The sequence below is a fragment of the Pan troglodytes genome, chromosome 19, assembly GCF_028858775.2.
Source record: "Pan troglodytes isolate AG18354 chromosome 19, NHGRI_mPanTro3-v2.0_pri, whole genome shotgun sequence".
NCBI lineage: Eukaryota > Metazoa > Chordata > Mammalia > Primates > Hominidae > Pan > Pan troglodytes.
The window spans coordinates 88082054-88105300 of NC_072417.2; the positions used below are offsets into that span (position 1 = coordinate 88082054).

General features: G+C 55.7%; 1 protein-coding gene across 9 annotated transcripts; it reads left to right on the forward strand.

The window, feature by feature from the left end:
• Window positions 1-632: 632 nt before the first annotated feature.
• On the forward strand, window positions 633-19494 carry SLC16A5 (solute carrier family 16 member 5). Of its 9 annotated transcripts, none has more exons than XM_063798043.1 (7): window positions 633-787; window positions 2501-2691; window positions 6938-7184; window positions 11412-11555; window positions 13383-14192; window positions 17385-17543; window positions 19213-19494. In XM_063798043.1, the coding sequence occupies exons 3-7, from the start codon at window positions 6986-6988 to the stop codon at window positions 19416-19418; spliced, it is 1518 nt and encodes a 505-aa protein (XP_063654113.1). In that variant the 5' UTR covers window positions 633-787; window positions 2501-2691; window positions 6938-6985; the 3' UTR covers window positions 19419-19494.
• Window positions 19495-23247: the final 3753 nt, after the last annotated feature.

The following is a 23247-nucleotide window of genomic DNA, read 5'->3' on the forward strand; positions in this document are numbered from 1 at the left end:
TGTTGAAAAGGAATCTGAGGTCTGAGCTGGACAACGGGTGGCGGTGGATGGTGTGGGGATGGAGATGAGGGTAAATGGTCAGGTTTGAGAAACAGTAAGGGGGTAAAGTGAGTGGGACTTGGTTGTGGATTGGTTGTGAAAGAGGCAAAGGTCAAAGAGACTCATGGGATTTGGCCCAGGCACCTAAGTAGATGTGGTGCTGTAATTTGCTCAAGCATGGAGCACATAAGGTATCCCAGGTTTAGCAGGGGGCGGCAGAGGACAGTGTCAATGGTCAGTGTTGAGTTTTAAAGGCCTTTGAGGCACACAAGGATAGGTTCCAGGTTGAATATCTGGACTGGACATAAAAGGCACCGGATCGTGAGTATACAGGGTGTGGTTGGAGTCACCATGTGGAGTGAGAAGAGGGAGGGTGAAGGTCTGAGGCTGTGAAACTCCATCGTCCACAGATCAAAAATAAACAAGGCCGGGTGCGGTGCTCATGCCTGTAATCCCAGCACTTTGAGAAGCCGAGGTGGGTGGATCACCTGAGGTCAGGAGTTCAAGACCAGCCTGGCCAACATGGTGAAACCCCATCTCTACTAAAAATACAAAAATTACCCGGGTGCCGTGGCCTGCACTTGCAATCCTAGCTACTCAGGAGGCTGAGGCAGGAGAATTGCTTGAACCCAGAAGGCGGAGGCTGCAGTGAGCTGAGATCGCGCCGCTGCACTCCAGCGTGGGCAACAGAGCGAGACTCCCGGCCAACTGAGTACATTTCAACTAATGCACATCAAGGACTACCCAGGTAGGGGAAGAGGGAAAAACCTGAAAAGGGCCTGTAGTTCTGAGGGCCACATGCAGAAGTGGTGGGTGTCCTCTCACCTGCTCCCAGGGCTGAGGGGTCTGCCTGCTCCCCTACAAGGGACTGCCTGGACTCCCACCCGCAGGCGCAGCCCTCAAAGCTCGAGGCTTTCATTGGAAGGGCTCCTGGGCAGGGAAAACGCAGAAAGAAGGGATCCTCAACCTCGGGCTCTGCGCCTTCCCCACCCCACTTCCTGGGAGGTGTGGTCTCTTTATGGCATGTTATCTCCGCCCCAAGCCCGGGGCCCTAGACCCTGAGCCGGGAAAACCAGAAGCTAGAAAGAGGGCATCCGGGTTGTGCAAATTTCAGACACACGGATATCCCGTGGCGCCTGCGTCCGGAGCCCGGCCCTGCTGCTGGACTGTCCCCGGCCACGCCCGCCGCCCCTCCCGCGTCCTGGCCCCTTCCCCACCCGACGGAATCCCGGGGAGGCTGGAAGGTGGGTCCCCGCCCACGCCGCCCTGGGCCCGCCCTGCCTGGCCGCGGCGCTTGGCCCAGTCCCGCGGTCCTCGTCGCGACCGGCCCGGGCCGCAGGACGCCGCGCTCGGGGGAGCTGAGCCACCTCTCCGCCAGGCCCGTGCGAGCGGGTGAGCGGGCTCCCCGGGCCCCACTGCCTCGGACGCGTCCCCTCCTCGCCCAGTCCCCTCTAGCGCTGTCGCAGACCTCCTGCCAGGGCCCCAGGTCTCCTCCCGCCTGGGCGGGCTCGGTGGCGGTGAGGATCTAGAAAAGTCTTCCTGTCCTGGTTCTGGGCTGCCCCGGGGCCTGGGGTGATGACCCGCAAGCCCGAGGGCGCTCGGACTCCTGGCCCGAAATTCCAGGGCGGACACAGCCCGGGATCCCAGCAGCCCCAACTCGGAGGAGCTCTGCCCCGGGGAGGGAGGGACAGCGGAGTGGAAACCAGATTCCGGGGCAGCACTGCGGGGATGGGCAGGGCGAGAGTACGGCATGAGGTCTCAGTTGCCTGTCCCAAACCCTTGCTGGTTTTGCAGTGAATATGGGGGGATAAGGGGAAGGGAGAGAGTGATTTGCCCCAGCCACCCCACCTCTGGGGCTGCCTCCCTCCTCCCTAGGCCAACCACAGGGTTGAGGGTTCCTCAGCCCCAAGCTCAAGCCTGCCCTTGCTGCTCTCTGCTGGACGGGAGCCCTTCTGCTGCCTGCCTGGGTCCAGGGCTCCAGCCCAGGAGCCTACTTGATATGGGAAGGAGGGAGGGGTCCCCAGGGCCTGCCTCATTTCCAGCCCGGGGCTCTCCCACCATGGGAGGAGAGCTGGGAAGAAGAAGAGGAGGCCCCCTCGACTCTGGACACCAGGCCCCTAACACGAGACCCCTGGATGAGAGCATCCGCTCTCCCGTGACCAGGCGTTCGAGCTCCAGGGGCAGGGAAAGGATTCCCAGGGCCTAGTGAGGCCCCTGTTATCAGATGAGGCGCCCTGAAAAGATAGGCTGGGCTTGTGTGAGATGGGAGAAAGACCAGAAGTATCATCTAAACTTCTCCCTGCCCACACATCCAGCTTCATGGCACTGGGCTACGAAGCTGGTCTCATTGGGCCTAGGGGTCTTTGAGAGCTGAGCTTGGCAGCCCCTGGGGCCCAACCTCACCCCTAGTCCCAGCAAGTGAGAGCGAAGCATCTTGCCCTGTCTACCTCCTTGCCCAAAGCACACACCAGGCAGTGACCATGACTCATGGTTCCCAGTACAAAGAAAAGAGCACTTCCCTGCTGGGGCAGAGGCCAAGCCAGAGCCCTGGCCCCATCACCTCTCTGCCCTGCTTGAGTCTGGAATGGACCTCCCTGCCTGGAAGCTGCATTGCCCTTGGTCCTGGGCCTGCCTGCCCCCTGGGGAACACAGGTGGGTCACATTCATCTCCTATTTTGTGCTCAGCCAGAGGCTGGGTGAGGGTTCATGAACAGGTTCTTGCTTATAGTGTGGAAGGGGTAGCAGGGTGGGGGGTGACAATAAAGAAGGGAGTGATCCACTCCAGTGTGGTGTGAAGACCACTATTAAGGTGAGAAAACAGGCCAGGTGCGGTGTCTCACACCTGTAATCCCAGCACTTTGGGAGGCTGAGGCAGGCGGATCACTTGAGGTCAAGAGTTCAAGACCACCTGGCCGATATGGTGAAACCCCGTCTCTACTAAAAATACAAAAATTAGCCAGGCATAGTGGCGTGTGCCTGTAATCCCAGCTACTTCGGAGGCTGAGGCAGGAGAATTGCTTGAACCCGGGAGGCAGAGATTGCAGTGAGCTGAGATTGTACCACTGCACTCCAGCCTGGGAGACAGAGCGAGACTTCATCTCAGAAAAAAAAAAAAAAAAAGGCGAGAAAACAGGAAGGAGGTGCAGCCCAGCCTGGGGTGGGAGTCAGGTTAGCTCCCAGGGATGCTGCTAGGGCTGAATCTTCTTTTAAGACTACTCAGGAGTGGTAGTAAGAAGGAGGGAAAGAGTAGAACAAGGAGATCGATCTGTACCTGCCTGTGAACAATTAACTGAAATTACTCACTACCTTTGCACCCGCCTAAGGGGTGAATTTTTTCTTTTTTTTCTTTTTTTTTTGAGACAGAGTCTCACCGTCACCCAGGCTGGAGTGCAGTGACGTGATCTCGGCTCAGTGCAAACTCCGCCTCCTGGGTTCAAGCGATTCTCCTGCCTCAGCCTAGTTTTTTATTTGTAGTAGAGACAGGGTGTCACCATGTTGGCCAGGCTAGTCTTGAACTCCTGACCCCAGGTGAGCCGCCTGCCTTGGCCTCCCAAAATGCTGGGATTACAGGTGTGAGCCACCGTATCTGGCAGGGCTGAATTTTGAAAGACCAGTTGACTGGAGAAACCGCTCGATGGGAGGGGAGGCTGGAGAGCCGACTGGGCATCCACACCGTGTATGTGACCTGGTACTTACTGGGAGTGGGAGAGGAGACAGGGAAGGCCATGTCTGCAGTGGGGGTCCCAGAGAGGCGGGGGAAGGGGGTCCTCAGACCTTGGTGGCAGGGTTTCTTTTCTTTTCTTTCTTTTTTTTTTTTGAGACGGAAGTCTCACTCTGTTGCCCAGGCTGGAGTGCAGTGACGCGATCTTGGCTCACCACAACCTCCGCCTCCCGGGTTCAAGCAATTCTCCTGCCTCAACCTCCTGAGTAGCTGCGACTACAGGCGAGCCCCACCACGCCCGGCTAATTATTGTATTTTTAGTAGAGACGGGGTTTCACTATGTTGGCCAGGCTGGTCTCGAACTCCTGACCTCGTGATCCACCTGCCTCAGTCTCCCAAAGTGCTGGGATTACAGGTGTGAGCCACCGCACCCGGCCTGGCAGCAGAGCTTCTAGTGTGCAAAGGTGCATAAGGGTTCCTGGGCTTGGATTGGCCTGGGGCCTGGAGAGAGGAGATGTTCAGGAACAGCCAGCTCCACTGAAAGGTTCCGGAGGGAAGGTGGGATTCAGAGTGAAGGTCACAGGAGCCTGGGCAAAGTCCCCAAAAACACTGCCCCAAAAAGTGGATGCCGAGAAGAGCTCTTCTCATAGAAAGAGACTTCTCCATAGACTTCTTCCTGGCAGAGCAAGAAGGGACCAGAGCCAGGCAGTGGGGAGAGGGAGCAGGGCTGGGGTCCAGCCTCCAGGCCTCCCAAATGCTACCAGGGCCTCGGGGCCTGGGAGTGCCAGGGCTAGGTGGCAGGGAACAGGGAAAGGCAGGAGGAAGCCAGGAAGGCTGTGGCCTTTCCGGGAGGAAGAGGTGAGAGTATCAAGTGGGAGAGTGGAAGAGCTGGGGAGGAGAGGCGAGCTATGGAGCAGGGCTGGAACCTTGACATCGGGGCAACACAGAGGATCAGGTGGCGCCTGTGGCCTTTCCGTTTGCTGAGGGAACAGAAATCCTGGGAGAGGCCAGGGCTAGTTTGCTGGAGAAGCCCCATCTGCGATATTGCCTGGCCTGGAGCTGGGCCAGGAGGAGGACCAGGCTGGGAGTATCTCTAGCCAGAGGTCGCATGCAGAGGGCAGGAGGGCAAGCAGTGCTCCGCCCTGCACATGGGTCACACACCCTCATACCCTGAGGCTGCGATGAATGGGACGGTCACCTTGGTGGGGCTCCCAGGGTCCTCTGGGAGGGCGGAGGATTGGAGACAGCAAAGGAGGCAGTTCAGAGTGGAGCCGGCTTAGGTGCTGCTTTAAAACTCCTAGGCCTGGAGGGAAGCACTGGGGTGCTGGGCTTGGCAGGAAGAGGGGGTTTCATATTTCTGGTAGTTGTCCGAGTTTCCCCAGAGCTTCCCAGGACCTGGGGTGAAAGGGAGGGAGGCTGTGGGAACAGCAGCTCCGGGATGCGTGGGCTTCACTGAGGTGGAGGCTGCTCCCTCGCAGTGCCTGCTGCAGCCTAGAGCCCCCAGGCGGTGAGGTCTGAGGGGGTTGAGGGGCCAGGGCGCCAGGAGGCAGGACAGGAGGGGGTTGAAAAAGGGGTCCAAACTTGGTGAGGGGACCTTGGGACTTTGGAGGCCTGGTTATGGCAGCTTCTGTGATGAGGGGAGTGGCCTGGGTGGTGTTGAACTAAGATAGGACTGGCTGCACCTTGCTAAGCCAAAGATGTGAGGTGTGTGTGTGTGCATGCGCACACGCAGATGTGCATGTCTGCACTGTGTGTGTCCGTATGTCTGTGTAGCATGTGTGACTCTGGGCACGTATGCATGTGTGTACATATGTGTGTGTCTCTCTGTGTTTGTGTGTAACTGTGTGTCTGCTAGTGTGTCTTGTGTACCTGTTTGTATGCCTCTGTGTGTGAGTTTGTATGTTTGCATTGTGTGTGACGGTACATGTTTCTGTGTTTGTGTGAGTGTCTACGCATCTGTGTAGTATGTGTCTGTCAGTGTCTCTTCGTGTCTCTGGACTTTTTTGAGTGTCTAAGTGTGTGTCTTTTTTTTTTTTTTTTGAGACAGAGTCTTGCTATGTCACTAGGCTGGAGTGCAGTGGCACGATCTCAGCTCACTGCAACCTCCGCCTCCTGGGTTCAAGCGATTCTCCTGCCTCAGCCTCCCGAGTAGCTGGGATTTTTGTATGTTTAGTAGAGACGGGGTTTCACCACGTTGGCCAGGATGGTCTCGATCTTCTGACCTCATGATCTGCCTGCCTCGGCCTCCCAAAGTGCTGGGATTACAGGCGTGAGCCATCGTGCCCGGCCAAGTGTGTGTCTTTATATGAGTTTGTGTGCCCGTGTGGTCTTTGTGTGGGTCAGTGGATCTCTGTGTGTGTGACTATCCAAGTGTGTGTCTCTGTGTGTGTGCGTGTGTCTGTATGTTTCTGTGCTTGTCTGTGTGAGTGTGTGCTGTGACTGTGTTAGTGTGTGACTGGGTATGTGTCTGTGTCTGTGTGCCACTGCGTGTGTGTGTGTGTGTGTGTTTATTATTCAGTGTGATTGCGGAACTTGAGTCTTGGCCTTGAGCTCTGTTTGAAAGGAGTGTTGCAGGGTGACTGCAAAGGGGCCGATGGGAAAGGCCTGGGGGTGTGGGGGTGGATGAGGCCCATGCTTTCTCCAAAGCTGCTGGTTGGGTGCTTGTTAAACTCTTTTGTGTATGCTCTGTGGCTGCGCCTAGCACCGGCCTGCTCACTCGGGCCTTCACAACAGCACCAATAGTAACTTTGCTGCTTCTGAGGCATTGCGAAAGTCTGTGTTTGTATGCAGGAACCCTGGGCAGGAGTGTCTGAAATGTATCCTTGGGTGCATTTGGGGGGCGTTGGGACCACACTGACCCCAGAGGTCTGCTGCATTCTACAAGCAGTGACTGAGTGGGCTAGGAGGTCCCCCTGTTGACTTCTAAGTGATGTAACAATTAGAAACAATTGTACACCATTGCCTGGTGCCACCTGCCCTGCCCTGTCCCTCCTATCCCTCCTGTCCCTCCTGTCCTTCCTGCCACCTCCTGCCAGGCTGGCTCTGGGAAGTGGGTGAAAGGAGATGCCAAGGCCAACGTGTGGGCCTCTGGCCACCTCCTAGGGGCGGTGCCCCTCTGTGACACCTGGTACTTGGGTATGAGGAAGGGATGGCTTAGCTGCCCAGAGAAGGTGGCAGGTGGGCCAGGAGAGACGGACAGCCTGCTGACCACCAGGCTCCATTCTGTCCCCTCCCCAGGCAGCAGCCACATTGGCAGTGAGGCCGTGGCAGCGTCGGCAGCAGAGGATGCCCCAGGCCCTGGAGCGTGCAGATGGCAGCTGGGCCTGGGTGGTGCTGCTGGCCACCATGGTGACCCAGGGCCTCACCCTGGGCTTCCCCACGTGTATCGGCATCTTCTTCACTGAACTGCAATGGGAGTTCCAGGCCAGCAACAGCGAGACCTCTTGGTTCCCCTCCATCCTCACGGCTGTGCTCCACATGGCAGGTGAGCGGCCTAGGGAGGGGCTGATGAGAAAGTCCTAGGGGTTGCGGGGAAGCCACAACCTCCCTGGCCTTCTGATTCCCTCTCTCTGAGGCCACAGGCTTTGCCTCCTGGGTGAATTCCTAAGGTTTCACCAGATTTCACCAGGGGCCCCTGGCTGGAATCCAGCTGGACTGGGCTGGAGCCGGGGAGAGAGTGGGGAGGTGCCTGGGTTGCAAAGCCAGGTGGAGCCTTGCGTCCTTTCTGTGGGATCCATTCCGACACAGGCGTAGGTGTGCTGGGGCGCTCAGTGCCAGGCTGGGAAGAGCGCTGGGGCCAGCCCACCAAGACTCTCCTGCTTTCCAGCTGGCCGGTCTCTCTGAACCTCGGTTGCTTCCTCTGCAATCTGAGGGTGATGCCCAGCATCCTGCCCAGCTCCCACATGGAATAGCAGGGAAGACCACTGTCTTCCCTGGAGGTGCTGGGAGCTGGGAAATGTATGCGGCTGTGAATTATTAATATTTTGGAGACCCTCACTAGGGCAGGGAGTGGCTTCAGGATAGGAAAGGGGACGCAAGGAAGACACCAGGAATGGCCGGGCGCGATGGCTCACGCCTGTAATCCCAGCACTTTGGGAGGCCGAGGCGGGCAGATCACCTGAGGTCGGGAGTTTGAGACCAGCCTGACCAACATGGAGAAACCCTGTCTCTACTAAAAATACAAAATTAGCTGGGCGTGGTGGTGGGTGCCTGTAATCCCAGCTACTCAGGAGGCTGAGGCAGGAGAATATCTTGAACCCAGGAGGCAGAGGTTGCGGTGAGCTGAGATGGTGCCATTGCACTCCAACCTGGGCAACAAGAGTGAAACTGTCTCAAAAAAAAAAAAAAAAAAAAAAGACACCAGGAACAAGAGGGGGACAAGGCAGGAGCCCCAGCTCTCCCGGGACTCCCTGCAGAGAGGAAGTTGCTAAGTGGGGGTGAGGGAGGAAGGCAGCCGCTGTCTGCCCCTTCTCCTGGCTCTGTCACCATAGGCCTCAGAGGCCCGTGTTCCTGGCTGGCTTTTCCAGGAGTGTGACTGCCTCACCCTGACCCCAGCGTTGGGAGCAGGGCAGAGGGAGGGTTCTCTGCAGTCGCCATGGACACAGGGACCTGCCCTCGGCTCCTGGGAGCTCTCCAGGGAGACTGCAGAGACCCCGGCCTCGGAGGGGCCCGGTGGACAGGAGCCCGAGCTGATGGCCCACAGGCCTCTGCAGGCGTGTGTCTGCTGGCCGCAGCTGCCCATCTCCCAGGCTACCTCCTGGCTACTCCCTCCACTTGCCACCAGCAGCCTGCCTATTATTCCAGGTCCTGCCCTCAAACTGGGAGGGAGGTGAGGCTCGGAGAAAGCGCCACCCTCCTGGGTGAGCTCTGAATCTGCCACATGGCCTCTGGCCTGCAGGGTTGGGGCAGGGAGTGGGAATCCCAGAGGGCTGCTTCTCACACAGGCAGAGCAGGGTTCCTGGGCCAGGGGCTAGGAACCGGGCACCCGGCGGGGAACCTACTCCCCAGCTGACTTGCGGCTCACCACCCCCGGCAGGCATCTCAGCATCTCCATCAGCATGGGATTCCTGGCTGGCCATCTCTCTCATGTACACATACACGTGTATGAGCCCGTGCTCATTCAGAGTACTGTAGACATTTTATTTTATGTTTATTTATTTATTTGCTTATTTTTGAGACAGAGTCTCACTCTGTCACCTGGGCTGGAGTGCAGTGGCATGATCACAGCCTATTGCAGCCTTGACCTCTCAAGCTCAAGCGATCCTCCCACCTCAGCCTCCCGAGTAGCTGGGACCACAGGTGTGCACCACCACACCCAGCTAATTTTTTTTTTTTTTTTTGAGATGGAGTCTTGCTCTGTTGCCCAGGCTGGAGTGCAGTGGTGTAATCTCAGCTCGCTGCAACCTCCGCCTCCCAGGTTCAAGCGATTCTCCTGCCTCAGCCTCCTGAGTAGCTGGGACTACAGGTGCGCACCACCACGCCTGGCTAATTTTTTGTATTTTTAGTAGAGACGGGGTTTCACTGTGTTAGCCAGGATGGTCTCGATCTCCTGACCTCATGATCTGCCGGCCTTGGCCTCCCAAAGTGCTGGGATTACAGGTGTGAGCCACCGCACCCAGCCCATACCCAGCTAATTTTTTTACTTTTTGTAGAGACGCGGTCTCACTATGTTGCTCAGGCTGGTCTCAAACTCCTGGGCTCAAGTGATCTACCTGCCTGGGCCTCTCAAAGTGCTGGGATTACAGACATGAGCCACGGCACCTGACCACAGTATTGTAGAAATTTTTAAACATGATGAATCATGGATACTTTCACTGATCCTTTCAAGTGCCCCTGCCCCTACCTACGCCTTTTAGAGGTAAGGAAAGCAAGCAGGCACAGAACACGAGACCTGCCCAAGGCTAAAGAGTGAGTTCATGGCAGAGGAAACACCCTGTGTCCCGCCCGGCCACACCACCCTCAGCTATGCAGCTCTGGCCTGCAGCCCAGTCCCCACCCCCAACCCTGTGACTAAGGGCTTTCCCCAATGTCCCCTTCCCTAAGTCAGGCCAGAGTCTCTGGCGTGAGGAAGCTCTGTGGGTCAGTCCTCTCCAGAGCCACCTCCCCCTCTACAGGGGCAGAGACACCGGGCCACCAGCCTCTGCTTGATTATGTCTGCGACGGGCTGCTCACTTAGTCTGTCACTTTCTTTTTTCTTTTTTTTTTTTTCGGAGATGGAGCCTCCCTCTCTCACCCAGGCTGGAGTGTAGTGGCACAATCTCGGCTCACTGCAACCTCCACCTCCCGGGTTCAAGCGATTCTCCTGCCTCAGCCTCCCTAGTAGCTGGGAATTACAGGCATGCGCCACCACACCCGGCTAATTTTTGTATTTTTAGTAGAGATGGGGTTTTACCATGTTAGCCAGGCTGGTCTCGAACTCCTGACTTCAGGCGATCCACCTGCCTCGGCCTCCCAAAGTGCTGGGATTACAGGCGTGAGCCACCACGCATGGCCACTCCATCACTATTTTTTTTTTTTTTTTTTTTTTGAGATGTAGTTTCACTCTGTCGCCCAGGATGGAGCGCATCGGGTTCTGCCTCCCAGGTTCAAGCGATTCTCCTGCCTCAGCCTCCCAAGTAGCTGGGATTACAGGCACGCACCACCATGCCTGGCTAATTTTTGTATTTTTAGTAGAGATGGGGTTTCACCATGTTGGCCAGGCTGGTCTCGAACTCCTGACCTTAAGTGATCCACCCACCTCGGCCTCCCAAAGTACTGGGATTACAGGCGTGAGCCACCACACCCAGCCTACTCTGTCACTTTTATACTCACACTGGCTCACACCACACATCCCCCCTCCACCGCAGACACACACAAGCATCTCATGCACACACACTTCCCTGTCCCTTTAGTTGCACTCTCGGAGAGTAAGTTAGAGAAGCTCCACATGTGCTTGGGTGAATGGGGCCCCTGTGAGGTGCCAAGGAGCAGTCTGCAGCTCTTTTCTATTTTTTGGGGGTGTGGATTGGTGAGAAAGCAGCTGGGATCCAGGCAAGGAACAGGCCCCCCCTCCACATTGAGCCAAACCTCTAGGTGCAGACTTTGGTGGTGCCGGAGGTGGTGTGGGAGGGGAGAACCTACCCTGCCTGATTGTCTGCAGAACACTCTAGAGGCCAGTGCAAGGAGGCGCAGAGGGGCCCAGGGTTCCCCTCAGCTGTAGGGCTGGGAAGGTGGTGGGAGGGTGGGAGGGATCTAGCCAGTCTTCCTGAGGATGTTGGGGGTGGGGGTGGGGCAGGTAAAACAGGATCTGAAGGTGCACACTGTAGTCTAGATGTCCTGGAACACTGCCCCGACTCCTCCCACCAACAGACCCCCAGCGAAGTGGGGGAGGTTAAACTCATGAACCAATCCTGTTTCACCCGGATAGAATGAGCAGCCTCAGGTCTGTGTAGTTCAGGGTCTTGCTCCACCTTTCAGGGAATCCTCATCAGGGTCAAACATCGCCCAGTCTGAATCCTCACTTTGTAGGGGAAAAAATTGAGGCACGGAGAGGGATCAGGCTTTGCTCAGGCCACATGGCCAGTCCATGGCAGGTGGGTATCAGAATCCAGGCCTGCTCGTGCCCTTGAAACCACCTGGCTAGTTCCAGCTGGAACTGCCCTCTCCAGCCACTCTCCTCCTCTCCCGCCACCTCCTCATTCAGCTGCTACCTGCTGGCTGTCTTCTCCCACAGGGCCCCTGTGCAGCATCCTGGTGGGACGCTTCGGCTGCCGAGTGACCGTGATGCTGGGGGGCGTGCTGGCCAGCCTGGGCATGGTGGCCAGCTCCTTCTCTCACAACCTCAGCCAGCTCTACTTCACAGCAGGATTCATCACAGGTGACTATCACTTCATCTCCAGAATTTATAGGCACCTGCTAGAAAGTGCCAGGCACAAGTGGACAGGGCAGGCAGGCCTCTTAATCTTCTGGAACTGCTGGCTGGGTGCGGTGGCTCACACCTGTTATCCCAGCACTTTGGGAGGCTGAGGCGGGCAGATCACCTGAGGTCAGGGGTTCAAGACTAGCCCGGCCAACATGGTGAAACCCTGTCTATACTAAAAAAAAATACAAAAATTAGCCAGGCTTGGTGGCGGGCCCCTGTAGTCCCAGCTACTCGAGGCTGAGGCAGGAGAATCGCCCGGGAAGTGGAGGTTGCAGTGAGCCAAGATCGCACCACTGTACTCCAGCCTGGGCAACAGAGCAAGACCCCATCTCAAAAACACAAAAAACAAAGTGCTGGGATTACAGGTGTGAGCCCATCATGCCCAGCCCTTTCACGGCATTTTGTTTTAAGGGGACTGGAGGAACAGACTATACCCAGAAGTGGTTATGAGGTCAAGAGAGGTTTTTTTTTTGTTTGTTTGTTTATTTGTTTTTAATGGGAGAAATAATGAAGGAGAAGGATCTAGGAAAGAAGAGAAAAAGGATGATGCAGGAGAGAGGGGACTTGCTAGAGGGGTGCCTCTGAGTGGAGAGGATGCAGGGCAGAAGGGAGGGACAGCCACTGGGGGAATGGGCAAGCCATTGTCACTGGCTAGCAGGCATGTGGGCAGCTGAGCATAAGGATGGGGAGGAGGTGTTGGGGTGCACAGAGGAAGACACCGGTAGTCACCTAGCAGGGCAGGCAAGGCATGATTGAGGGAGCTGTAGTGGCATCACAGGCAGCCTGAGGGCCTGCCTGAGGCCACAGTCACACATGATGGAGAACTTTTTCTCCAGCATGCCCAGGTGTGCAGGTGCAGACACTGAGTGGGTGGGGAGCTGGGAAGGCCCCTCTGGAGAGGTGGCGTCTGAACTGAGAGGAGAGTGGAAAGTCTGGAGGAAGCAGATTCCAAGAAGGAACAGCAGCTACAAATAACCCGAGGTAGGGGCAGCTTCATGTCCAGAGGCAGAGAAAGAAGCTCCTGTGGCTTGATCCTAGTGAGTGACAGGGAGCAGCCTGAGATGGCATCTGAGAGGCGGGCTGGAGCCGGACCACAGAGAGCCTTCCAGGGCATTGTGGAGACTGTGGATTTTTTGTCAAGTGTGATGGGAAGTCTTTGGAAGGTGTTAAGCCAAGAGAGACTTAATCCAATTTGGGGTTTGTTTGTTTTTGAGACAGAGTCTCACTCTGTTGCCCAGGCTGGAGTGCAGTGGCACAATCTCAGCTCACTGCAACCTCCACAACCTCAGCTCACTGCAACCTCCACTTCCCGGGTTCAAGTGATTCTCCTGACTCAGCCTCCTAGGTAGCTATTACAGACTACAGGCGCCTGCCACTAAGCCTGGCTAATTTTTTGTATTTTTAGTAGAGATGGGGTTTCACCATGTTGGTCTCGAACTCCTGACCTCAAGTGATCCACCAACCTTGGCCTCCCAAAGTGCTGGGATTACAGGCGTGAGCCACCGCGCCCGGCCCAATTTGGGTTTTTAAAAGATAACTCTCGTGCTACACCTAGGGGAACAGGGATGCCCTGGCAGCCTTGGGAGGGCAGATCTGGGGTGGGGTGCCTACAGGGAGGTGGCGAGGCCAGCTGATTCCATGGTCAGTCCCCGGGGACTTGGAGCTGGGTATGGACTAGAACCAGAGGAGGGCAGGTGTGTGAAATGACCACTGACCCCACCCCCGGGTGCAGGTGGAAGGCCCTAGTGCGCCTCCAGGCTGGTTTCCCCTCTTGCCCCGCAGGCCTGGGCATGTGCTTCAGCTTCCAGTCAAGCATCACGGTGCTGGGCTTCTACTTTGTCCGCCGGCGGGTGCTGGCCAATGCGCTGGCCTCGATGGGCGTCTCCCTGGGCATCACCCTCTGGCCGCTGCTCTCCCGCTACCTTCTGGAGAACCTGGGCTGGAGGGGTACCTTCCTTGTCTTCGGCGGAGTCTTTCTCCACTGCTGCATCTGCGGGGCCATCATAAGGCCTGTGGCCACCAGTGTGGCCCCTGAGACCAAAGAATGTCCCCCGCCACCTCCCGAGACACCTGCACTTGGCTGCCTGGCCGCATGCGGCCGGACCATCCAGCGCCACCTGGCCTTCGACATCCTGCGGCACAACACAGGCTACTGCGTGTACATACTGGGTGTGATGTGGTCCGTCCTGGGCTTCCCACTGCCACAAGTCTTCCTGGTGCCATATGCCATGTGGCACAGCGTGGACGAGCAGCAGGCAGCCCTCCTCATCTCCATCATCGGCTTCAGCAACATCTTCCTGAGGCCCCTAGCCGGGCTGATGGCAGGACGGCCGGCCTTTGCTAGCCACCGCAAGTACCTGTTCAGCCTGGCACTTCTGCTCAATGGGCTCACTAACCTGGTGTGTGCGGCATCAGGTGACTTCTGGGTGCTCGTGGGCTACTGCCTGGCGTACAGCGTGTCCATGAGTGGCATCGGCGCCCTCATCTTCCAGGTTCTCATGGACATCGTCCCCATGGATCAGTTCCCCAGAGCCCTGGGACTCTTCACTGTCCTGGATGGCCTTGCTTTCCTCATCTCCCCGCCACTGGCCGGTGAGGAGCTGGGAGGGAGGGCAGCCAGATAGTGTGGTAAAAGGGGAACAGTTTAGACAGATCTGGGCCCAGTCCAGCATCTCCAGAGGTTGTGCTACAGCTGGTTTCCAACCTGGCACTCAGAGTATGAACAGTTAAAAACATGAGTTTGGCCGGGCGCGGTGGCTCATGCCTGTAATCCCAGCACTTTGGGAGGCCGGGGCGGGCAGATCATGAGGTCAGGAGATCGAGACCATCCTGGCCAACATGGTGAAACCCCGTCTCTACTAAAAATATAAAAAAATTAGTTGGGCGTTGTGGCGGGCGCCTGTAGTCCCAGCTACTCGGGAGGCTGAGGCAGGAGAATGGCATGAACACAGGAGGCAGAGCTTGCAGTGAGCTGAGATCGCACCACTGCACTCCAGGCTGGGCAACAAAGCGAGACTCTGCCTCAAAAAAAAAAAAAAAAAAAGCATGGGTTTGTGACCAGGTGCAGTGGCTCACGCCTGTAATCCCAGCACTTTGGGAGGCTCAGGCGGGTGGATCATGAGGTCAGGAGATCAAGACCAACATGGCTAACGTGGTGAAACCCCATCTCTACTAAAAATACAAAAAAATTAGCTGGGTGTGGTGGCGGGCACCTGTAAGTCCCAGCTACTCGGGAAGCTGACACCAGAGAATCGTTTGAACCCAGGAGGCAGAGGTTGCAGTGAGCTGAGATCACGCCACTGCACTCCAGCCTGGGTGACAGAGTGAGACTCCATCTGAAAAAAAAAAAAAAAAAAAAAAAAGCATGGGTTTGTGTACCAAACCTCAGTCCTCCATCATCCTCCCTGTACCTCCTTTTTCCTTTTTGTTGAGACAAGGTCTTGCTCTGTCACCCAGGCTGGAGTGCAGTGGTGCAATCACAGCTCACTGCAGCCTCAACCTGCCAGACTCAAGTGATCTTCCCACCTCAGCCCCCCAAGTAGCTGGGACTGCAGGCACATGCCACCACACCCAGCTAATTTTTATATTTTTTATAGAAATGGGGTTTCACCATGTTGCTCAGGCTGCTCTCAAACTCCTAGGCTCAAGTGATCTGCCTCCCTCAGCCTCCCAAAGTGCTGGGATTACAGGTGTGAGCCATTGCGCCTGGCCACCTCCTTTTTCCTATCAGTAAAGTGGGGATAAATAGAATCTACCTCCAAGGAAAGAGCTTAGGAGAGAGTCTGGTGTGCAGTCAGCATCCTGCAGAGTTTCCTGTAATGATCATCCCAGTTCTCCTGCTTCCTGCCTGTGGGACCCAGGCAAGTCTTTTTCCCTTTTTGAGCCACGGTGCCATCTGCAAAATGCGGACGAGAGCACCTGCCCTAATCATTTATTCACCTCTGCCAGCCTCTGGGTGTGCATGGGGATCAAAAGGTCTCCATTCCCAGCCTGACCAACATGGTGAAACCCCATCTCTACTAAAAATACAAAAAATTAGCCGGGTGTGGTGATGTGCGTCTATAATCCCAGTTACTTGGGAGGCTGAGGCAGGAGAATTGCTTAAACCCGGGAGGTGGAGGTTACAGTGAGCCAAGATCACACCACTGCACTCCAGCCTGGGCGACAGAGTGAAACTCTAACTCGAAAAAAAATAAAAGGTCCCCATCCCGTGGGGGATTACCTTCTAGGGCAGGAGTCAGGAGTGAAAACAAAGAGACACATCCGCAACCATCGTGGTGATTTATGATGCGAGGGAAACCAAATAGGGAAGTAGAGGTGCACGTGAGAGGCAGCTGAGAGTGAGATTCTGAGCAAATGAGGGCAGGTTTGTAAAGCCCTTGGTACCGGGGAGCAGTCAGACAACACAAGGCGGCAGTTATTAGAGTAGATCCGGGAGGTTGAGTTCAGCCCAATGGGGACTCCGTCCAAGTGGCGTTGGAAGGCCCAGTTTCCAAGGGAATTCTTTTTTCTTTTTTTTTTTTGAGGCAGAGTCTCGCTCTGTCATCCAGGCTGGAGTGCAATGGTGTGATCTCAGCTCACTACAACCTCTGCCTCCCAGGTTCAAGCAATTTTCCTGCCTCCGCCTCCCTAGTAGCTGGGATTACAGGCACGCGCCACCACGCCCGGCTAATTTTTTTTTTTGAGACAGAGTCTCGCTCTATTGCCAGGCTGGAGTGCAGTGGCGTGATCTCAGCTCACTGCAACCTCTGCCTCCTGGGTTCAAGCAATCCTCCTGCCTCAGCCTCCTGAGTAGCTGGGACTACAGGTGCGTGCCACCACACTCGGCTAATTTTTGTATTTTTAGTAGAGATGGGGTTTCACTGTATTGGCCAGGCTGGTCTCGAACTCCTGACCTCGTGATCTGCCGGCCTCGGCCTCCCAGAGTGCTGGGATTACAGGTGTGAGCCACCGCTCCCTGCCTTAGTTTTTGTATTTTTAGTGGAGACAGGGTTTCACCATGTTGGCTAGGCTGGTCTCGAACTCCTGACCTCGTGATCCACCTGCCTCAGCCTCCTAAAGTGCTGGGATTACAGGCGTGAGCCACTGTGCCCATCCAAGGGAATTCTTTGTTTTTTTTTTTAATGGAGTCTCACTCTGTTGCCCAGACTGGAGTGCAGTGGTACGATCTTGGTTCACTGCAACCTCTGCCGTCCAGGTTCAAGTGATTCTCCTACCTCAGCCTCTCAAGTAGCTGGGATTACAGGCACCTGCCCCCGCGCCTAATTTTTGTAGTTTTGGTAGGAACAGGGTTTCACCATCTTGGCCAGGCTGGTCTTGAACTCCTGACCTTGTGATCTACCCACCTCAGCCTCCCAAAGTGCTGGGATTACAGGCGTGAGCCACCGTGTCAGGCCCCAAGGGAATTCTTTAAGCAAACAAGTGGGGAGAGCTCTTCAGAAGGAGGCATAGGTGAGACCTGGAGGGTGGGTGAGCAAATATCCCAGACTCCACTAGTTCCCTGCCACCGCATGCCCTTAAGTTCTCTTGCAGCCTGAGGACTCTTCCTGCCCAGGCCAGAGGAGGTTGTGTTTCTTCCCCTCCTTTCATTATATCTGTTGAGTGTCTACTGGGTGTCAGCCACAATTCCTAGTACAGCAGAGACAAAAATAAAATACCTGCTGTCAGGGAACACACAGCTGAGTTGGGGGGAGGCCTGGTAGCACTGGCCTAACTTGATCTCTGTTCCCCAGGGTTGCTCCTGGACGCCACCAACAACTTTAGCTATGTTTTCTACATGTCCAGCTTCTTCCTCATCTCAGCTGCCCTCTTCATGGGTGGCAGCTTCTACGCCCTGCAGAAGAAGGAGCAAGGCAAGCAGGCTGTCGCGGCGGATGCCCTGGAGCAGGATCTTTTCTTGGAAGCCAAAGACGGTCCTGGGAAGCAACGGTCCCCTGAGATCATGTATGTAACCAGCGTCTAAGACCCAGGGGTCACCTGTGTGACCAGTGTCTGAGTCCTGGGATCACTGAGTGAACACTGTCTCAGCCCAGCCCAGGAGGGGGACCTCTAGCTCCTTCACCAGGGGCTTGGGTGAAGAGTAGCCCAGGAAGCCCGGGCTGTCCAGGCTCTGCAAGCTGGGACTCTGCCAGGAGCTGGGACTTTGGAGGCTGGCCTCTGAAGATGCCCTGAGAAACTCTTTTTTTTTTTTTTTTTTTTTTTTGAGGCGGAATTTCACTCTTGTTGCCCAGGCTGGAGTGCAGTGGCACCATCTCGGCTCACTGCAACCTCTGCCTCCCAAGTTCAAGCGATTCTCCTGCCTCTGCCCCCCAAGTAGCTGAGATTACAGGCATGCGCCGCCACACCCGGCTAATTTTGTCTTTTAGTAGAGACGGGGTTTCTCCATGTTGGTCAGGCTGGTCTCTAACTTCCGACCTCAGGTGATCCGCTCACCTCAGCCTCCCAAAGTGCTGGGATTACAGGCGTGAGCCACCGTGCCCAGCCAGAGGAACCCTTTTCTAACAACTAGCGGAATCCAGGAGCAGGCCCTCCGGACTTTTTTCCTTGGGTACCAGGGTACTCGGGGCCCAGGAAGCTGGGTCTGAGCCCTGCTCAGGTTTGTCCCGGCCGGCTCAGCGCAGCTGGCTGTGTGTTGCTGCTCCTACAGCTCAATGCACTGGACCTTCTCGTCCAGCCTGGATGCCTCCATCATTTCTCTTTGTCTTTCTCCGGCCTCCATACAGTTCTGAAGAGCTCACCTTCCTCTAGGTTCCTCCTGCCCTGCTCTTCCCAAGTGACCCAGCCCTCACCTGTAGGGCAGCCAAGGCTGGTGGTGCAGCTGCCCCCAACGAAGGTCACTGGGCCTCGCACTGGGCAGTGCAGAGGTCCAGGCTGAGGAGTTGAGTGGCGCGCCCATCCTGGCGCCTGTGCAGAGAACGGGAGGGGGGCCCCTGGCTTGGATCCTAGAATCGGTGAAGTCTGAGGGCCCCCCTGCAGTCTCAGCAGGACCTGCTCTATCTAGGGGCTTCCTCCTTCCTTTCCCCACCCTGTCTCCTTGGCGGGGAGGATTAGTGCCAGGTGGGGGAAGCCAGACATTTGACTGACGGGAGAGGAAGGCTTGCCAGGCAGCCCGAAGACTGTTGTGAAAATGGGGCTGCTTTTGCAAGGGAAGCTCTTTTACTCCCCATTCCTGTCCTCCAGAGGCCCCCCTTTTCCCTGCCGTGTTTTTGGTGTCAACCCTGGGGTAAGTGGCTGGCTGGACTCACCCCTGCTCCCCATACACCTGTGCCTGTGACCTGGCAGTCCGAGCTCCCCACACACACATTTTGCTGGTGCCTTTCCCTGAAGTCACCACCCAGGGGCTGGCTGTCATCAGCCCATTCTTGTCCCAGCAGGGTACCGAGGGAATGAGAAAACAGAATGTGTTTGAATTACACACAAAAATGTTCCCTGCAGCAGGTCATAAACTCTGTGAACTAATGAAGCTGAAAAACAGAGCTGAAGTACGTTTCCCCTCACCCTTCCTTTCCTCCCAGCTCAGCAAGGGGTGCTCAGGTTCAGGATGTTTGTTGATTCAGGCTCAACCAGGCTCCGGCAAGAAAACCTTATCAGGAGATTTTATTTTCATGAACAGGTGCCAGTCTTCCCGCCAGCCACGTCCAGCTGGCGTCAATAAGCATCTTTGGGGATGTCCTGCCTCCTCCAGGACCAGCCACGAGTGGCTCTTATGGCCAAAGGCGGTACTGCAGGCCAAGCAAACGGCTCTGGGCTGGAATAGCCCTACCTGAGTGCCTGTTTGACTCCGCCACTATCTGCCATGTGAGTTGGGCAAATTGTTGACCACCTCTGAGCCTTGAAAAAGTAGGAGGTTACTTTGTTAGAGCAAAATAATAAAATTTAATTTTAAAAAAGAAAACGTAGGAGGTTCGTTTGGATGAGCTAGTCTCTTCCGGTTGAAAAGTGACTCGGTGAGCATCCTGACGACTCCATTTCCTTCTGGCTCCCCACCCAGTCTTACACTTGGCTGCCATCAATACCACATGCTCTGAAGGGAGAGTGCTTGCATGTACTTTGCCAAATCCTGTCTGCTCCATCTCAGTTGAATGGAAAAGGAGGGAGGTGGGGCTGGTAGATAGGTGCTTTTGGTGCTAGTATCCACCAGGTTTTGTGTGCATCCCGTAATGAGCCCACTTCCTGAAAACATTTAAAGAAAAAAGATATCAGCTGGAGATGGCAGTGCGCACATGTAATCCCAGCTACTCGGGAGGCTGAGGTGGGAGGATCACTCAAACCTGGGAGTTTGAGGCCAGCCTGGGCAACACAGCAAGACCCTGTCTCTTTAAAAAAAAAAAAAAAAAATGCTGGGTGTGGTGGCTCACGCCTGTAATCCCAGCACGTTGAGAGGCCAAGACGGGTGGGTCACTAGAGGTCAGGAGTTCAAGACCAGCCTGGCCAACATGGCAAAACCCCATCTCTACTAAAAATACAAAAATTAGCCAGGCGTGGTAGCAGGCGCCTGTAATCCCAGCTACTTGGGAGGCTGAGGCAGGAAATTTGCTTGAACTGGAGGGGAAGAGGTTGTGGTGAGCTGGGATCACGCCACTGCACTACAGCCTGGGTGATGGAATGAGACTCTGTCTCAAAAAAAAAGCAAACAAAAAAAACACTTTGGGAGGTCAGAGCAGGAGGATCACTTGAGACCAGGACTTCAAGACCAGCCTGGGCAACATAGAGACCCTGTCTCTACAGAAAAATTAAGGAAAGGGAAAAAAAAAAGCCAAGTGTGGTGGATCATGCCTGTAATCCCAACACTTTGGAAGGCCAAGATGGGAGAATCACTTGAGAGGCCACCCTGGGCCACATAAGGAGACCTCCATCTCTACAAAAAATTTAAAACTTAGCTGGACATGGTGGCACAGGCCTGTAGTCCAAGCCACTCAGGAGGCAGAGGTGGGAGGATCCCTTGAGCCAAGAAGTTCAAGGTTGCAGTAAGCTGTGATCACACCACTGCACTCCAGCCTGGGTGACAGAGACCTTGTCCCCCCCTTCCCAAAAAAAAAAAAGGTATCAATGAATGTTCTGCATAGGAAACTTCCATCTCACCTGCTCCTAGGCAAGAATAGCAATCATCTCTGGGCAGAATTCCTTCAATAAATATTTATTGAGTATCTACTGTGTGCCAGAGACTGGGCAGAGGTAAGACCTACCAAGGGCTGAGAATTCCACCCCAAGGAGGGCCCCTCCCTGAGGCCTTAAGAAGGAGAAGACTGGCTGGGTGCGGTGGCTCATGCCTGTAATCCCAGCACTTTGGGAGGCTGAGACAGGTGGATCACGAGGTCAAGATATCGAGACCATCCTGGCTAACAAGGTGAAACCCCGTCTCTGCTAAAAATACAAAAATTAGGCCGGGCGCGGTGGCTCACGCCTGTAATCCCAGCACTTTGGGAGGCCAAGGCGGGTGGATCACAAGGTCAGGAGATCGAGACCATCCTGGCTAACACGGTGAAACCTCGTCTCTATTAAAAATACAAAACATTAGCCGGGCGTCGTGGCGGGTGCCTGTAGTCCCAGCTATTCAGGAGGCTGAGGCAGGAGAATGGCGTGAACCTGGGAGGCGGAGCTTTCAGTGAGCCGAGATCGCACCACTGCACTCCAACCCGGGTGACAGAGCGAGACACTGTCTCAGAAAAAAAATACAAAAATTAGCTGGGTGCAGTGGTGCGTGCCTGTAATCCCAGCTACTCGGGAGGCTGAGGCAGGAGAATCACTTGAATCTGGGAGGCGGAGGTTGTAGTGAGCCGAGATCGCACCACTGTACTCCAGCCTGGCGACAGAGCAAGACTCCATCTCAAAAAGAAAAAAAGGGAGAAGACCAATGAGGGAAGATGGGGTGGCCCATCTGATTCTGCAATCCCCATCTAGCTGATTGCCTGCGAACCTCTAGAGAAGGTCTGAGGCAGTTCCTGGGCAGGGAGGGATGGAGCTGACTTCCATCCTCCCTGTTTCTGGGCTCCTATTTGCTGCTCTATCCAGCAAGAGGCAGAGAAACCCCTTGGGCACCTAGGGGCAAGATGGACTTCCCAGGCTGCAGAGGCTCCCAACAGAAGCCAAAGGGCTTTGGTGAGGGTCCTGGGGCCTAGGTACCCAGACTAAGAAACTCCTGCGTCAGAGGGTGTACACAGGGCAGGGGCTGACCACAAGGACCTGAAACCTCAGAGGTGAGGCCTGCTTCCAATGGGGCTGCAGCTGGCTGGAGTGTGACGGCCACTCTGCCTTCATCCGGGCCCAGGGCTTAAAATAATGGTCCTTGCCTTTGTCAACCTAAATAACAGAGAGGCTCTCTCAAAGAAAATGATACCTATTTGGGCATAGGGCATTGCAATGGTAGTATCCATGCCATAGTAAACTATATGGGTATTCAGGGAGGTAAAGGAAGACAGGCTTTAAGGGAAAAAATAGGATTACATAATTGTTTTGAAATATTTATCCTTAGGTAGAAGGATTAATAACAAGGGTGACCACTCAAGGTTGGACAAGCGGTTGCTGGGCAGATGGCCATTCAAAAGTATGTTTTGTGCAAGGTTGTGACGCCCTTTGTGCAAGGTTGTGGTTTTTGCAGAGTCTTTGTGATAGTTTTCATTATCAGGTATTTATGCACGAGAACCCTCTTGTCATGGGTTTCTTGGGCTGTGTCCGGGTTTTTTTGTTCTGTTTTTTAACACAAGTGACTCCATTTAGATTAACAACTTTTGCACTCTCAGGACACTCACAGCCTAAGCCACCTCTACCCCTACGTTGTCAAATGCGATGGGAGTGTGGCTAGACCACCTCCTTCCCTGGTGCTTTGTTCCCTGTAACCACGAGCAATCTATCACACACCCGCTTCCTGATAATCGAGAAGGAATCGGCCGAAGGGCTTCAGCATCCAGAAAGCCCCGAAAGCGCCACAATCAAGGCTCCTCCTCGGGCTCCCCCGTGCTGCCCCGGGCGCGCGCCATCCACCCGGCTGACAAAAAGCACCAGGACATGACCCAGTACCCTTTGATTTCTGTCCAGAGGTGGCGGACCCACCTCGGGGCTGGGATGGAGGGCGGGTCGGGGTCGCTAGGCTTTTTGCAAAAGGGGCAAAGGACTGATGGGGGGCGTAAGGAGCTGACGCCCGCGCTCCAAAGGGGCGTCCTGGTCAAGGAGGATGGGCCGCGCCCCCGCCAGCCGTGGGGACCCTGGAGGTGCTTCTGCCTCGACGTCCTCCAACATGGGTGCTGCCAGACTCTGCTGCGCTCCTGAGTTGCTCCTCGCGGAATTCCAGCTACCCGACATGGGTGTCACATTTTCGGCTTCTGGGCCATGTCGGGACGGCGGGAGGACCCCGGGGGACCGGCGGGAGAGTGGGAAAGGTGGGGCGGGAAAGCCGAGCGAGGCCCTCACCCGCCCATCTGTTGGCGGGGGCGGCAAGTGGGTTTCTTTCTTGCGTTCAGATTTTGCAGTAATTTGCATCTGGACATGGGATACGGGAGGCCAGGCTGCTCCTCGCAGTACACCCACCCACGCCTGCACCTGCCTCAGCGAAGCCGCTCGCCGCTGGTTCCAGCACAGGCTAAAGAGCTTCGGTATCCAGAAAACCAGAAGCGCGCCGCGCACGCGCGCCAAGGAGTTCGGCGACGGCCCC